At 38.3% G+C, this 16754-nt stretch overlaps 1 protein-coding gene across 10 annotated transcripts in view; it reads left to right on the top strand.

Annotated features, from left to right (window-relative positions):
* MAST4 (microtubule associated serine/threonine kinase family member 4) overlaps positions 1–16754 on the top strand; it is a 286627-nt gene that overhangs the window by 254800 nt on the left and 15073 nt on the right. For all 10 annotated transcript variants that reach the window (XM_032095431.1, XM_032095430.1, XM_032095429.1 and 7 more), the window contains 8 exons: positions 5343–5551; positions 6311–6449; positions 7549–7681; positions 8392–8557; positions 11273–11374; positions 15192–15314; positions 15554–15666; positions 16625–16752. In XM_032095431.1, the coding sequence (XP_031951322.1) occupies positions 5343–5551; positions 6311–6449; positions 7549–7681; positions 8392–8557; positions 11273–11374; positions 15192–15314; positions 15554–15666; positions 16625–16752 (1113 nt within the window). The remainder of the gene's footprint in view (positions 1–5342; positions 5552–6310; positions 6450–7548; positions 7682–8391; positions 8558–11272; positions 11375–15191; positions 15315–15553; positions 15667–16624; positions 16753–16754) is intronic.

Below are 16754 nucleotides of genomic sequence, written 5' to 3'. Positions count from 1 at the left end.
TGGTGTGGGCCCCCGCCAGGGTCACAAGTCCTGCCAGGAAACCTCCTCCAGTGTGGGCTCCTGTAGTCCTCCCACTACCAACACCTTGCTGTACAAACTCAATATATAGAGAACGAAAGGAACATAGTGAAATGTGAGACAATAAACTTCTAAAAGTATTTACTCACCTTTAAAAGTGGTTTTAGCACCTATTCAATACTGTAAATTGAGGAGGCTTGCGCTCCTAAATTCTCTAGGATATCACTTTTTCAAAACTATCTGCTTGAAAATTTTTACTATGTCAGATAAGTGGGAGAGACTGTAAAATCAACAAACCATTTTTCTAGTCTTTAATAAAGTGGGTTTTTCTTTTTTCTGTTGGCATCAATACAGTTGATGGTTAATTTACTCAAAAGTTATGGTCAAGTTTAAAGGGGAATGCATCAAGATAACCTAAATGCTGTGTAACCCATCTATGAAATGGAGTGTAATAAACCAATAATACCGATTTCTTGTGAATATAAAGCAAGAAACTATCCTGAAGGCATTTATTGCAGTTTATTTACGAGTATAAGTAGCTGAAACAAAAGTTATTGTTGTTATGCTACAACGATTGTATTTTCCTTCCTATGTTTTTCCAGGCCATTAATTTTTTAAAATAATCTTAAGTATATGTGAATTCTGCCTGTGCTTTGTTGATTGATTCTCTAAAATATGTCAGTGGGCATATTTTATGCTCTGGCTTACTAAAGCTGCAGTATGCTGTTGTATTATTTTACTTATTCTGAGGCTGTAATGGAGGGTTTAAATCTGAACTAATTAAAGAAAACCCTGTAACATTCTTTTCCTTTGCTGTGGTGTTTTTGCCTTTATCAGTGAAATGAAAATCTTTGATTACTTGACAGGTTAGTTGTTGGCATGCTGTAGCAGAGATTTGTCATATATGTTAAATTTGATGAGTTTAAATATAAACTATTGGTTTTGTGAAGGTTTGAGTAAATATCTTAGCAGTTCTCTGATTTTAATTGATCAGGTAAACTCATTTGTAGTGCAATTAAATGACTGTATAGTACATGAGGTGTAGTAGATGAGTAAATGAGGCTTTTGGGAATGGCTGGGAATATACAGGAAGTTAAACAAGCTGCGAATCAGTAAATATGTAGGATTCTGGCCAAGTCATTAATGTTTTCACAAGCTATCTGACTTTTTTCAGCCAGACCAAACTTTTCGTATTTTCCAAATTTTAAATTTTTACTGCAGTCACAACATTTTTTCCATATTCCAGCTTGTGAGATGTAGGTAGCAGGTAATAGTCTTTTCAAGTAAGCATCAGTTTGGTTTCCTGAAACAGTTCAAGAAAATAAAAATTACATTTAATTTCAGGGAAGCAAGTGATGTTGGTTCACTGTCTCTTCAATGTATAACTGTATCAGTTTAAAGCAAATACATGATATGGCTTTTGCTCATGCCTGGAATGCTTTTACTTTTGCAGGGATGGTAATGTCAGTACGTACATGACATACTGGCTAATGGTGTTGCTTGATAAATTTAAAAACTCGGAAGCAGTGTGTCTTGAGCAGCTGCTGCATGTAACTTGCGAGTACTCATTCTGTCCCATCTCCACTCTGTTGACAGTACTTGCTCATGTATAGTTGTATTTGGAACAGGATTAAGAAAGTTACCAGCTGTAGAATAAAACACCATCAGTCAGGTTAATTCATCATCAGCCTGGTGGCCACTGATTCAGAAGTGGAGGGGGACAGGCGGAAGTGTGACTTTCTAGGTTCACTAAAGTAGCAAAAGACAGTTTACCCATCAGAATTTTGGACTGCAGTTTTGTCACTTTGAATCTGTGTTTACTAGCTGCTGTAAAGATAGAAGGTATTGGTGCTGTTAGGTATGGAGAGGTGGTTTTATTATTCAAAATTGATGACATATTAGAACAAGCAGGACTAGTATCAGTTGTGAGAGAAGCATCAAAGTCATCGTGTTCTCTTTGTCATGTGGCCAGCTTCTCATTTCCTCCTAGGCACACTAGGATAAGTCTGAAATACTGCAGGGAGAAGGCTGAGTGCATTGTCCAAGAGCTTCAGTGCTTTAACCAAGTAACTCTGATCTGGTCACAGGCATTGCCTCGTTCAGAGGTGGTACAGTGCTGCTTTTAAATTCTAATCTTAAGTAACTATCTATAAATTTTACCAAATAATATAAGCCACAGCCTCACCAGTAGCTTCTCTTCACTGGAGACAGCATCAGACATAATTCCAGGGCAGAACAGAATTTAGCAGTCTCTTCTCAGGAAATGGCTTGTAAAAATGAAACAGTTCCTGGTCAGCAGGTACAATTTTTAAGCAGTGAGTACAATACCTGTGTCTCCACAAGGAGTTCAAGGTCCTTTGACAGATGAGAAAATCAGGTCAGCCTTAAGCCCTGAATGTTGATTAGGTTGTAAAATGGCTCCAAAAGTTGGAGTTACTGGAGAGCTGTAAACCAGGCCTGAAACCATTCTATGTGGATTATTTTGGTAATCCGAGATCTTTCAATTTAGAGAAAAAACAGGAATCATGACTGTACGATTGAAGTGATAGATGGCATGATATTTAAGTTGGACTAATTCAGGAACCCAGTTAAATACTTTAGCATGCTTTTGTCATCTTACCGCTTTTGCAGTGTTTTATAATTGTGCCTAACTACAGGTATTACAGAGAAACCTTTTCAGACTGAGATTCATGTTGTAAGTGAAATAAGATAATGTTTGGACATTGCCAAATGAATGTTCTTTGTTTTTTATGAATGTTCTTACTTTCCTTGAAAAGTAAGCTTTTTTGCTGTGTTGCGCTACAGTGTCAGTAAAATGCAGAGCACTTGCATACCTGTTGAAATTCGCATAGTGAAATCAGAGGATGCTTTGGAAACTCTTGTTGCTCTGTTATGAGAACAGAAAGCTGAGGGGAGATAGGAAATCAAATTCTTCATTTCAGACAATAGGAGGATGCAGCAGTACCACTCTGGTTGTGGCTTTGCAGGGTGACAGGGCATGCTACTGTCATTCAGTGGATCGACAGGACAGTCTGGGTTCTCTTCCTACCCTGCTTTTGTGTCACAGAATCCTTAAATTTGAAATTGTCTTCATAATATACTGAAGATCATGGGCACCATTTGATGATCGACATGCTGCTGGCTGGGGTATAGTTTTCTTCATAAAGCATATATGTTGCTCGCTGGGGTTAGCGTGACATGAGGATGTGAGGGATGTTAAGACGTTTTTGTATGTTGAAGATCATTTGAAAGCACATCGTGTAGCGTAAACAGTGTATGTATTTGTAAAAGCAGGAGAGACTGTTGTGTTGCAGTTGTCTCGTGAGTCTGGTACATTTGATCTAAACAGCTTTTTTTCTGAGAAATAACAGAATCCTAGGGGAAAGTTAGCTGCTTGTGATTTTAAGACTGAAGGTGCAATTTAGACAGCTGGGAAAACATAGCAACATGTCCCAGATGTTTACTGGACTAGATAGTCCTTGGAACTTACAGTCTAATCATTTTCAAATATGTTAGTAATGATATTACAGATGTGTATGATCTGAAAGGAGGATTTATTAATACGCTCTGGTTTCTGTTTGCCTTTTAAGAGTCCATCTTGGCACACTGTCCATTTTAAAACTAGAGAAATATTTGTATGCCAAATCCTCAGTCAGTCCTTAGTTCATTCAAGTAACTAGGTTTTTTTTGAAGGATGGAGGCTTCAGGCTTTAATTTTTTACATGCCAGGAATGCAGAAAGAAACAGGTAAAAGAAAAGATATTACAGGAGATTATGAAACTGACAGGAGAAAGCAACAAATGAGAGAGGAAAACCAAAATGCAAGGGAAAGAAAAACAAGGGAAAGGGTTATAAGAGTAAGAGTTGGAGAGAGAAGTGATTATGAGGGGAGCAGTAGGAAGAGGTACAGGACAAAAGGCATAAAGTCAGCAGGGAGGAGTACTGGAGGTGAGTAACTCAGTCTGTGTTCCAGCTTGGGAGGGGCAGAAGGGAGTGAGACTTAGGAGGCACAAAGGGTGGGGTTTGTCATGGGGTTTTGCCCCAAGGTAGTTTTTACCTACTTTCATAATTGTGTAATGTCTTTTATCTGCCCCATGCTCAGACAAGGATGAGGGATTAATGAAAGCTTTCAGAATCAGTAAGAGAAACTGTGCTGTCTGGAAAGATTTCCTTCACAAAAGAAAGAAGTACTGACTTTTTTCAGTGCCTATAACTTTGGTAGCTGTGTGAAGATCTTTATAGAAATAGTAAGGCAAGTGTTACTTTTTGTGTTTATATAAACAAGTGTATGCTGATAGTTGGACCTGATGGGCCAATTAATTGAATGAAAAAAACTTCATAATTGAATCCCATTTCCCCCCCTGCCCCCCCAATTCTCCTGTAAGTGCTTTCTTTCCATAAACAGTGTGATAAGTATGTACTGGAGAAGGTATAAGCATTAAATGGTACAAAGGAGATTTCAAACAAGGCAAAAATTTTCAGGATTTGCCTCAAGGGATTTTGAGAAATGCAGCAGTAAAGTCCTTTAAAGTCCGTGTCAGTGTTTCACAGCAGGGTAATTCCTTCTCCTTAGCCCTGAAAGAGAGAAGACTTGCCCAAGTGAGGTTTTCTTTTCCTTTGCTTCCCTCGCTGCCTTGACTTTACCTAACCAAATTTACAGGAAACCTTGTACCCAACACCCCAGTGGAAATTCTGCATGTCAAGATACACCACAGTCGCATACTACTGCGTAGTTAACGCGGTGATCTTTGTTTCGGGTTACCAACTGGTGACCTTCCTCTGATGCGGATCAGTGCTGATGTCAGGGACTGAACAGGAGCAGGAGATTTCGGACCTGGTCATGAGGGAGCCACCCCTTGGAGCAACTTCTAAGCAACCTTCATGCAAAACCTAGGATATGTTTTAAGATACCCTGGACTGAGTCTGAGTCATAATTTCCTTACAGCACACCTAAAGAATAAGCATTTGTCACAATGATTTATAACACTGTGCCATAGCTGGATTTTGTATGTAATCCTTTGTTGGTGGGATGCCTGAAATCTGCCTGGGCTGAAAGCATTTGCTGTTGTATCTGTTGTTTGATTGGGAGGGAGGGAGAGGGAAGGGCAGGAGAGTTGTTTGTTTTAGTTTGAGTACTAATTTATGTTGACTGAGATTCATCCTGGTTTTTAAACAAAATGAGATTTGTAACCATTCTTTAATGTGAAGGACTACATTGAATTGAAAACAAGTCTTTTGTACAACATATATGCAGTTTTAAAAAAAATGCATTTTTAGCAGTTAATCAGACTTCTTTCTTTTTCTCTCCCATTTGAACTTTTCAGTGCGGTTTATTTTGTGAGACACAAAGAAACCAGACAAAGATTTGCCATGAAGAAAATTAATAAGCAGAATCTCATCCTCCGAAACCAGATCCAACAGGCCTTTGTTGAGCGTGATATCCTGACATTTGCAGAAAATCCTTTTGTTGTCAGCATGTACTGCTCCTTTGAAACAAGACGTCATTTATGCATGGTCATGGAATATGTAGAAGGTAAAATTGCTCTTCTGTTTTGTAGAGGAAGAAGAGAATTTCCTTACACCACAAAAGAAAAATAACCCATATGGTACTTGAATTAGAAGGGGCCCCCTGTGTCTCCTCCATACTCTGGCAATTCAGATTTAGGAACCAGATCCAACAGCAAGGTGGTTCTTTTTTTTCACCAGTCATTATCTCCCAGTAAACAGCTTGTAAAACACTTGTGTTCCAGCTATAATGGGAAATAACTGCTCTTAGAGTAAATTCCTTATAGATCGTAATCGAAAGTGTGCTAGCATTCAAAGTTCACGTGGAAATGTTTGCTTTTTTCTGGATCTGAAATTTTCATTAGCAAGTGCTGGGGGATTTGTAGTAGTTGTTTACAAAGAAAGAGGAGAGAGGAGACGGTTTTCAAAAGGTGCTGATGCTGAAGGAGAACAGTGGACAGAAGCAGTACTAAAGAGATACCCAGGTATGGTTCTGTGGGCTTCCACCACCCCCTAGCCCCCCAGTTTATTTTATTGTTTGTTTGTTTTCTGCTTAGGTAGCAGTACATACTTTATTGGTTTTCAGTTGAATCCTTGTAGTGCTCTCTCCCTGCTTTACACTACTTCCAGTATAGTATTTGAGGGGGTTACATGTTCAGTTGAATCATCTGACTAGAAAATAAAAATTTATTACTGCAGTTTCTGTCCCTTTCTGCATCATGTATGGATTATACTGATACACCTCACAATTTATAGAGTCATCTGTAACATTTGTCCTGTTTCACAGGTGGAGACTGTGCTACTTTGATGAAGAATATGGGTCCCTTACCTGTAGACATGGCAAGGATGTACTTTGCAGAGACTGTTCTGGCCTTGGAATACCTTCATAATTATGGAATTGTACATAGGGATTTGAAACCTGACAAGTATGTACAAAGAATATAACAGAAAGAGGAGTTTGAAATTTTTAGATAAAGTGTGGAAGGTTTAAACTTGCTTTGAATTTTTTTTTTGGTAAATGTTACGTAGATTCGCAATTCCTTCGCAATATTTGGATTTTCATTACTTGCGGTTACAGAAAATGCATTTTTTTTTCCCAAAAGAGCTGTTAAGAATTTTCAGCTTCTGTTTAAGATGGAACAGGCTATCAGAGTAGCTAAAAAGGAAAAAGTATTTACTCTTCTGGTTAGAATGAAGGGGAACACATTTTAGTCATCAAGGAAAAGTTTTTTCAAAAGTTTTTTTTGAAGTGTATATGTAAGTGGTTTACATACTTAAACCACTGTTTAATACAAAATAGCATCAACTTGCAGATACTTGCATGTTTGAAGACAAGATTGACCAGATGTGGAAATATCTCCTGTTGCATGATTTTTGGGGGTTATTTTGTTTTTTGAGGGGGTTAGGGTTTTTAATTTCAATATTTGAAAATACAGTGTTGCTCCTATATAAGTAAATTAACATTACAGCAAGTAGCTGAAATACAAAGTATGGCTGTTGCAACTCCATTCATCTTCTTCCTGTTTCACAATAAGAAAAAAGAAGAATAATTTAAGTCATGGGTGTTAATTGACAATACTTACATAGCATGATACCTTAGGACAGTGTAGTATTAGTTACTAACTTAATACCCTGAGATTTTTTCCAAATGCATGACTGATCCAGCTTGTTACAGACGGAAAATGCTCACCTCACTTCAAAAATGATACGTATTCTGGTTTAGGTCTTTCAGATGATAATTGTTTCTTCAAAGCTTCTAGTGCTCAGCTCTCAAGACTTGTATAGTTCTGTGAGATGTTGTGCAGTTGCACATAAAAAGTTTGTTTACTTCTGATAATAATAGTAACAAATATAAGATTTTTAACCTGTTTATTCTGTACCTGTTACTTTTTTAAGCTGTATTTATAATTTTACAGTGCTAATGAACCATTTTCCTCTAGATATTATAGTTGTAATAGTACTAACAATGATAAGCACATAATGTTGAATTATATCACAGTGACTTAAAATCTTTCTATTTTTCAGTCTGTTGGTAACATCCATGGGCCATATAAAGCTTACAGACTTCGGCCTGTCAAAAGTGGGGCTTATGAGTTTGACTACCAATCTGTACGAGGGTCACATTGAGAAAGATGCCAGAGAATTCCTCGACAAACAAGTAAGAAACAGCCTTTTTCATTTCTACATTGAGTGTTCACATGAAGTAATGTTTTGCCAGGAGAGCATACTATAATACTGAATAAACCGTAGTTATTTCTGCATTGGTGTTCCAATGGAGTATGTCAAGTACTTTGAAGATTATTCTAGGCTTTTTCCTTTCTACATTAGGATCTATTAGTAAGATGAACAACCTAATTGTGTGCAAGTGAATGTGTGAGAGAGACAAATGGAAAACTGTTTTATGAAGAATTCAGAAATCTCAGCAGAGTACTTGTGGAGCTCATTATGTGTTGCACAACCAAGGGTGCTAAAATCTGTGCTATGGCCCATTTCCCTTTAAGCATGCCTCATTACCGTTGCTCACAATCTGTTCACTGTAAAAGTTACTTAAGATAAAACCATCACTACTTTCATATAAAGATAATGATACATTTTAAGTTAAATAGAATACTTGCCATGCTGGACTCCTATGTACAAAGCACAAACTGTCCTTTGCATGAGAGATACCCAAATGTTTATTATGATGCCTCTTAATGTAGGTAGGTTGTTCTAAAAACATTAGTTGTTATGCATACTCAGCAGATTAAACCCAACTGAATTCCATTTTTTTCCACGTTTTCACTTTCATTTACATTTCAGGAATTACAAATAATGTGACATAGCTCAGTAAGACTTGTTTTACCATCGTGCGTGTTTTCTTTCTTTCAGGTCTGTGGTACACCTGAATACATAGCTCCTGAAGTGATACTGAGACAGGGTTATGGAAAACCAGTGGACTGGTGGGCTATGGGAATTATTCTGTATGAATTTCTTGTTGGATGTGTGCCATTCTTTGGAGATACACCGGAAGAGCTCTTTGGACAAGTAATCAGTGGTGAGGATCATCACTAAAAAAAACCAAAAAGGATTCTATTTCTGTTAATAGTAAATATCTTACAACTTCACTGATAGACTGCACAATTTGCTATCAAAGCAGTAACAATAAATTTAGATTAAAAACTGAACTTACTGTATATTATTGCTAAGTACAGAAATTCATTGATACAGAGTAGGGGAGTTAAGCTGCACTGTTTGGAAGAGAGAAGCCATGTTACTAAAAAAGTAGTGCCACTATGCAATAGTGTTTTCTGTCTTTGGTAAAGAAATTATACCAGAGAAGAAACAGTTAAAATAAAATTGTGTAAATGGGAAAATGCCTCATGGCACAATAAAGAAATTACAAAGATGTAATAAAACTCTAAAACAAATGACTCCCAAATAATAAATAATGAGAAAAAGAAGGAAACTAATTCAATTCACAGATTGTTAATGATTTCATTGGTGATTGTTGGAGTGTAATGTTATTTCTGTAGCAGCTGTTCTTCTTCCATTCAAAATTCAATAACCTTTTAGATCTTAACCTGCAAACTGACCCTAAGTATTGTTATGTATCTTGTGACAAAACTGAATAATAATTAAACAGAATTGTTTACTATCCTACTTGCTGTTTCCATAAATTTCCCAGGTGCATAGATGTAGAGAATCTCTATTTATGACACAAGGTTAACAAAATGGCACCTCTGTTACTAAGCATTTCCCAGTCTGTTTTATGGTCTGCTTAAAAGGTCCAGTAGCTAAGAATGCACCTCTGGTTCCTCATTCTCTGAGAATGCAAGAAATCCCCTTTTGTACTTAAGGAGACACTCTGTCATCATCTGTCTCTGAAGCCGAAAGCCAGACTTGTTTGTAAACTGTATTAAAATGCTTGTAACATTCTGTGTGTTCATGGATTTTTAACCATGTTGTTTTCTAATGTGATACTGATGCCCGAGTGGCAAGAAGAATCAACTGTTTAATTAACACAAGCAGCAAAATGCTGTCTGTTTTCTGGGTGCCTCATGGCTGTAATGCATATTCATGCTTTATTTTCCAAATCAGATTTAAACTGCAGTGGAAGCTGTAGGCAGGCAAACATGGAAATAACTCATATTTTTATTGCATTTCCAGACACATGCACCTGTGTTTTTATCCTTATACTCTCTGACTGGGAGAAGAGGAGAGAATAGTCCTAATGACAAAATTTGTACTTCAGGCTTTATTTTGCATGTGGCATTAATTTTACCTTTTGTAAAACATGTTGTCATGTGTTACGATCTAGCTGATACTTTTGTTATTATCTGTTTGAATGTGTCAATTTATCTTACAGAAATTATTTGTAGAAGTCTATTTGTAAACCTGATCTATTCCCACTCACCTTTCAAGACCATTGGTCAGCTCAATTTCATGTTTTGATCTTGATTTGTCAGTTGCTTCTCTTCTATTTTAAATATCTTTACTTACTGAAATAATTCTTAGTATCTCTAGAAGAACTCTAGTTGGATGTTTCCTATGCTAAAATAAATTATCCCCTTGTACTTGACTGTAAAAGCCATATTAAAGAACCAAACTGTAGCCTAGATCTTCCACTAGTTTCCGTGAGCAGAATCAACATTCTCCTTAAAATTTTACTTTAAAATCTTGCTGCCTCCTTCTTCGTTGTAGGTTGCCTTTCCTGCCCTCAAGCTGCAAGGACAGCTGTGAGAGGCCTCAGTGTAAACTTAGATACCTAAAGTCATAAGAATTTAAAATACTGCTCCAGAACCAGGTTACACTTCATGTCTGTTTGTATCAGTAAGTTTCCTTAAACTCTGAAATACAAAGGTTAAACCTGTGTGAAGCTTCTGATGATTATTTCTCCAGTTACAATTATTTTGTTGAAGAAGTCTAGATCATAAAATGACAATAAAATCCTTAACAGCTTTCTGTATTTCCGGAGCTCCAAGTGTTCTTTTTCTTTGATGCCCAAATCCTTGTACCTCCCAAGAAACTTCGGCAGAGTTTTGTCTAAACCTGCACTGTATTACATCTGTGGAGGCAGCTTCCACTAAAAATCAGGCAAAACTTTCTGTGTGTAGGCTGTTAGAAAGTTCATGTTCATACGCAACGTGTCCTGTCTTGATTGCATGGTTTAAGTCCGGCTTGCCATGAAGTGCTAAAGCCATAGTAGCTTAAGAGTCAGTAAAGTGAGGCAGTATGGAAGTATGAGACTCTTGGAGAAAAGCTCCGTTGTCATGTATGTCTCCAGAGCACAGTCTGACACCTTGACCCTTAGTCATGCGAGTAGTGACTTCAGGGCGTCTGCTGGCATTAGAGAAGGAACACAGATGTGAGCAGCACCTGCCGGGTCAGGTCAGCAGTGTCCATCTTAACAATAGTTTCCATGGAACATAACTACAATTTAAACCATGATTTGGTGGGGAAGAGAGAAGAGAGAGCATAGAAGTTGTGCTAATATTTTGAAAGTTTTCCATGAGGCAAGCATTCTGTATTCTGCTGCTAAGCACAGTTTTGTGTTAAAGAGGACTTCTGAAGGAAATGGGAACATAATATGTTTATGTAGTCTGTATAGAGAGTATAAAAATTGGAAGTAATTGGTATGCAGAAGAGTAAGTTGAAAAAGTTGCTTTAGCTCTGCTTTGCTTGTAGGTCACTGTAAGAGCATTCACACAGTTTGTGCTGGGATCAGACTTCAGCAACATCAAACAACTTTTTTTTTTTTTTTTTTTTTCAGATGAAATCAACTGGCCTGAAAAGGATGAAGCACCACCTCCAGATGCCCAGGATCTGATTACTCTGCTACTTAGGCAGAATCCTTTGGAAAGACTGGGAACAGGTTAGGAGGCACTAATTTTAAATTGTTAATGTTTTAGAAATAGCTTCTTTATTCAGCATTAGGAGCTTTTGTTCACCTATTTGTTTTGCTTGGGAAACATGTGTCATGACACACAGTATGACAGCATGTCATGATAATTTATAGATTCAGACCAGTAATATGAACTTAATATGTTGATGTCTGTCCTGGCTTTTTGTGAGACTTACATGTGCTCATTTGCATTTACTTTTCTCCTAATTTGATAAATATAACAGAAATTTCTCAAATACCCTGTTAGCCAGTGAATGGGGTTCCTTCATGAATGCAGTATTAAATGACTAAATACAGAAATCTAGAAGGGGAATCAAGACACAACTTAGTTTTTCAGAAGTATCTTAGCCTGGCAGATAATTTCCTCCAGGTGTTAGGGTGGGTGATGAGTACTCAAACTGCTTATTCAGAAATGACTGTCTGAGGTTGTGTGGTGAAAAGTCATTCTCATTCATCAAGCACTACAGCCTTGTATGAAAGAGATTTAAAACGGTGAAGGTTAAGAAAGTATTAAGACCAGTGAGCCTGCATAGGCTAATGAAAGCACTTATGTGCGTTTATGTAGTAGAGTTTTTTTGTTGATTGATGGACCGGGATTTATTTGGGAGTTTCTGTGAGAGGCGGTAATGAAGGATATTGCATATGATTTTTAAGTGTTAGTGTATGGGAACCCTAGTCACTGTCTGCTATCCCTTTAGGCAAACCACTAGGTAAACACAGCTAAAAAAAGCCTCCTACATAAAAGAGCCCAAATATAAAGGTACAGTCTTACTTACAGTGAACCTCATATGCCATGGACAGAAACACATTTGGGATGCTGAGGAAACCAAGTGGCAGGTTGAGTCAGCATGAGAGTGTTTGGAAAACTCCTCACAGAACTGAGTCTAATTGTGCTACATATTTTTAGGTCTAATTAAAAGAAGCTTTAGGAATCAGTTCATAACTGACCTTATTACAGCTGCTCGGGAGAAATGTGCTTATAACACAGACCCTGAGCACTACTGACATGGTCCCAAATGACATGTCTTCCCTCAGCTTCCTTCAAGGCACAGTAATGTGACTGATATTAATGAACTGTATGTCCCTCACAGCCTGAATGTCTGGGATCTGTGTGAGTAACCCTTAGACTTCGGTGTAACTGGTGGTCTGGACTAAGTGGCATCCAGCAGAGTTCATTGCTGTCCCTTGCTCCATGTTGAACAAGTTACGAGTGAGGAAGATGTCATGCCCCAGTAGCTTCTCCACTTGCTGCCTGCTTCATTTGCTGCAGAGGGCACCACTGCTGAAGGCAAACTGAAAATCTGCAACTAGTTTTATTCCCTTGTTTTAAGTACACTCTTTCCAGGCATTAGTGTTTCATTGCCAGGATGCTCTTTCCTGGTGAAACACAGTGTTAATTCAAGACTGTTGCCCTGTCAGAGGCTGGATCAGAAGTGGATTGCAAATTCTGTGTCTGTTGCTCTACAGTTGGTGGAGAACGTGAATTGGGTGGGATGAGGCTGGCTTAACTACTGAATGGTCAGTGCCATAACATGAAGCACCTGTGGTGCTCATTTAAGAACTGACATCTCTAAAGCCTCTGGTCTCTTTAAGAGTTGGCAGTCTGAAGAAGGAAATAAGACAACTGATTCTTTGAAGCAGGGGGTTCAGAAACCACAACAAAGTTGTAGGATCTTTATTAGAGTCAGCAAACAGAAATGGAGGCTGCAGTGTGACAGGTCCCACATAGGCACTGAAAAATACCACGGTTTATCCCAGGCTTCACCATGCATTTCAAATGAGACAGTCCTATCTGTTTAATATATATTAGCAAACTGCATAACACTTCATGAAAATCATAATTGCTTATTTGCTCAGGAGACCCGAGTGGCAAAGGCAAGTTGAAAGAAGAGAGATAGGTACTATACTTACTTTGAAGAAAGAAAAAAGCAGTAAAAAGCATTTCTTGGGTTTGAAGTGTCTGATACCAATCAAGAATTACACAATTCTGATGTGATATCCCATTACTGTGCTCAGAGAAATATTCACTGCTTAGCTGGTGACTTACGATGAGATGTGATTTTGGTCTCCTTTGGGAAGATTTGGCTTCTTTGAATTTTTCCCTGGTGCAGTATGAAAAACAAAGAACCCAGTCTAGAAATCTTAACACCAACTTAGAAACCAGTCCCGGAGATACCATTTTTTTCTCTCCGTAGCCTTGATACAGAGAAGTATATATGCTGTATCCGTGTGCTGAGTTGGCCTTGGCTGACCACTAGGTACCCATCAAATGCTCTGCACCTCCCTCCTCAGCTGGATGGGAGGCAAAAATATGCCAAAGGCTCTTGGGTTGAGATAAGGACAGGGAGCTGCCATCGTGGCAAAGCATACTAAACTCAAGGAAGTTAATTTAATTTATTACTAATTAACACTACTGCTTTACTTCCTCCTTCCAAGCAGCATGGGAGGGCGGGAAATGCAGTTTGTCGTCAGTGCATCACATGCTGCCCCTGCTGCTCCTTCCTGCCCACGCTCTTGCCCTGGTCCTGTGTGGGTCCCTTCCATGGGGTGCAGTCTTCAGGAACAGAGTGCTCCAGCATGGGTCCCCTGTGGAGTCACAAGTTCTGCCAGCAAACCTTCTCCATCTTGGGCTCCTCTCTGCACAGGGCCACAGGTCCTGTCAGGGGCCTGCTCCAGCACAGGCTTTTGCATGGGATCACAGTCTCCTTCAGGCGTCCACCTGCTCCACTGTGTGGTCCTGCATGGGCTGCAGGTGGATCCCTGCTCCACCGTGGTTCTCCATGGGCTGCAGGGGCACAGCTGCCTCACCATGGTCCGCACCATGGGCTGCAGGGGAACCTCAGCTCTGGTGCCTGAAGCTCCTTCTGCACTGACTTTGATGTCTGCAGAGTTGTTCTCACCTGTTCTGACTCCTCTCTTCTGGCTGCTGTTGAGCAGCAGTCTTTCCCCTTCTTAAATACATTATTCCAGATAATGCTGATGGGTTGACAGTGAATCCATCTTGGAGCCAGCTGGCATTAGCTCTGCTGAATATAGAGGAACTTTCTGGCAGCTTCTCACAGAAGCCACCCCTGTAGCCTCCCCACTGCCAAAACCATGCCACATAAACCCAATACAACCAAGCTGGCAGCAGGTCTTGTTGCTGCCGGTTACTTGTTCAGGTTTTAGAGTTAGATGTATGTTTATTAATGACATCATCGTCCACCTTTCCAGGACAAAATTTCCAGTATTTAATTTTGTTTTTATAGTTGCTTTTTAACTTGAAACTAGTGTAATCATTTAACGCACATTAAACAAGCAGGTAGTAATAAATAAGATAAATGATAGGGTATTTCCTATAGAATTTTGTATTACTGCCATAAAACACTGAAAGGATCTCTTAAGTCAGCAATCAGCTTTCTATTGAGGAACTATTAAGAATCATTCTGCATTACTTGATAACTTGTACTTACCTAGTGCACATGTTTGTATTTCATAACTACATATGATGATTCTGACTAATGTGTAGCTAACAAATTATAATTAGTAGATCCAGAAAAATAGAAATCTTACAAGGGGGAGATGATAAAGCAATAAACTGTTAAAAGAAATGGCCACAACAAAACAGGGGCAGGGAGTATCTCTGACAGGTTTAGGATATTCTAATGGGAATGGGTAGTAGGTGTTCATGTGTACAGCGATGACTATGCCTTTCCATGATTATTTACATTATTGGCTCGGGGTTTACTTCATTTAATGTCAGAGGATTTGATACAGTTTGCTCAGTGTTTTTCTCTGGCTCCTCCAGGTGGTGCCTATGAAGTAAAGCAGCATCAGTTCTTCAGGAGCCTTGATTGGAATAGTCTGCTGAGGCAGAAAGCAGAATTTATTCCACAGTTGGAGTCTGAAGATGACACAAGTTATTTTGACAGTAGGTGTTTTACGGTATTAAATAAAAGTGACGAACACCTTGTTTAAATAATCACTGTCTGTGACTCTTGCTTTCTGCTTTTAAAATCTCCTTTATCAGAATTGCTGGCAGCTTGCAGTTTGGTGAATTGACGTTTCAGCAGAAATAATCTTAAGAATAAAACTAGATTTTTATATAATGTTAAAGCTTGGTATCCATTCTTCCTGATAAGTTCAGATCTTTATTTCCCTTGTCTGTAGCTCGTTCTGAGAAATACCACCATATGGAAACTGAGGAAGAAGATGATACCAATGATGAAGATTTTAATTTAGAGATAAGACAGTTTTCCTCATGTTCACACAGATTTTCAAAAGTAAGTAAAAAGTTCTGTAATCTTAGTATGTATTGTTCTACTTCTGCAAATCTTGGAAGTGTTAAATATAGAACAGATATATAGGGCCTTGTTTTCTCAAGAAACTATGAAGTTAACTGAAATTGAGCAAGAATACAATGAATACCATTAAATCAAAATATGGGAAGATTGTGTAGAAAAGTTACTTCTTGAATCTCTAAGATACTAATGGAAAATTATATAAATATTATGTTGTAGAAAACCCATGATAGCATAACAGAAAGTGTCAGGGAAGTGTTCTGTTAAATGCTAATACATCTTCTTTAAATTGGTTTCCTTATATATGGTTTTCATGTGGCTCCAATTGTGTCCTGGGTATCTTGCAGGTGATAGCATAACAAAGATTCTGGTACTACCATGTGCTAGCTATTAATTTAATGACATTAGACTAAAGGAAAAAGCAAGGTAATAGTTAGCATGTGTTCCAGTCATGGAGAAATGCAGATCTGAGGGAGTGATCTGCATGCTCTGAATTGAAGGTAAAACTGCCCAAAAGGTAGTATACTGTGGTAGAGGTGAGAGCTAATTATTGCTGATCAGAGAGCTGTAGTAGGAGCAGAGTGGACGTCCTCAAGAAATACAGTGGAGGATGAATTGGCAGGAAATAATGGAGGAGAACACCCACAGCTATTGGTTTAGTTTTTACTGTCTTGGTTCACACTGTGAAATGAGGAGAAAACTGATACATTCATAATGAGAACAGGCTGTATTTGTGTACCCCTACATGAGGAACCAAGAAATCATTTTAAAAACACAAACTACTGGAAATTTGAAAAGGTTCAAGAGGTTTGAAGTTTGCAATCTGAAATACTGTATAAGCATTTAGAATTGTAGAACTGTAGATCCTGCATATCATATTTTTATATCAAATATGTCAGTGATGACTCAATTTTTTTGGGGGGGGTCTTTTCTATAATAGGTTTTTAGTAGTATAGATCGAGTCACTCAAATTCAAGGTGAAGAAAAGGAAGATGCAGGAGACAAAACAAAAACTGTAACATTGCCTTCTGTGGAATCTTTAAGCTGGAGTTCAGAGTATTCTGAAATGT

This window comes from Corvus moneduloides, chromosome Z (assembly GCF_009650955.1).
Source record: "Corvus moneduloides isolate bCorMon1 chromosome Z, bCorMon1.pri, whole genome shotgun sequence".
In the NCBI taxonomy this organism is placed as follows: domain Eukaryota; kingdom Metazoa; phylum Chordata; class Aves; order Passeriformes; family Corvidae; genus Corvus; species Corvus moneduloides.
This window is presented reverse-complemented; position numbering and strand designations above follow the sequence as displayed.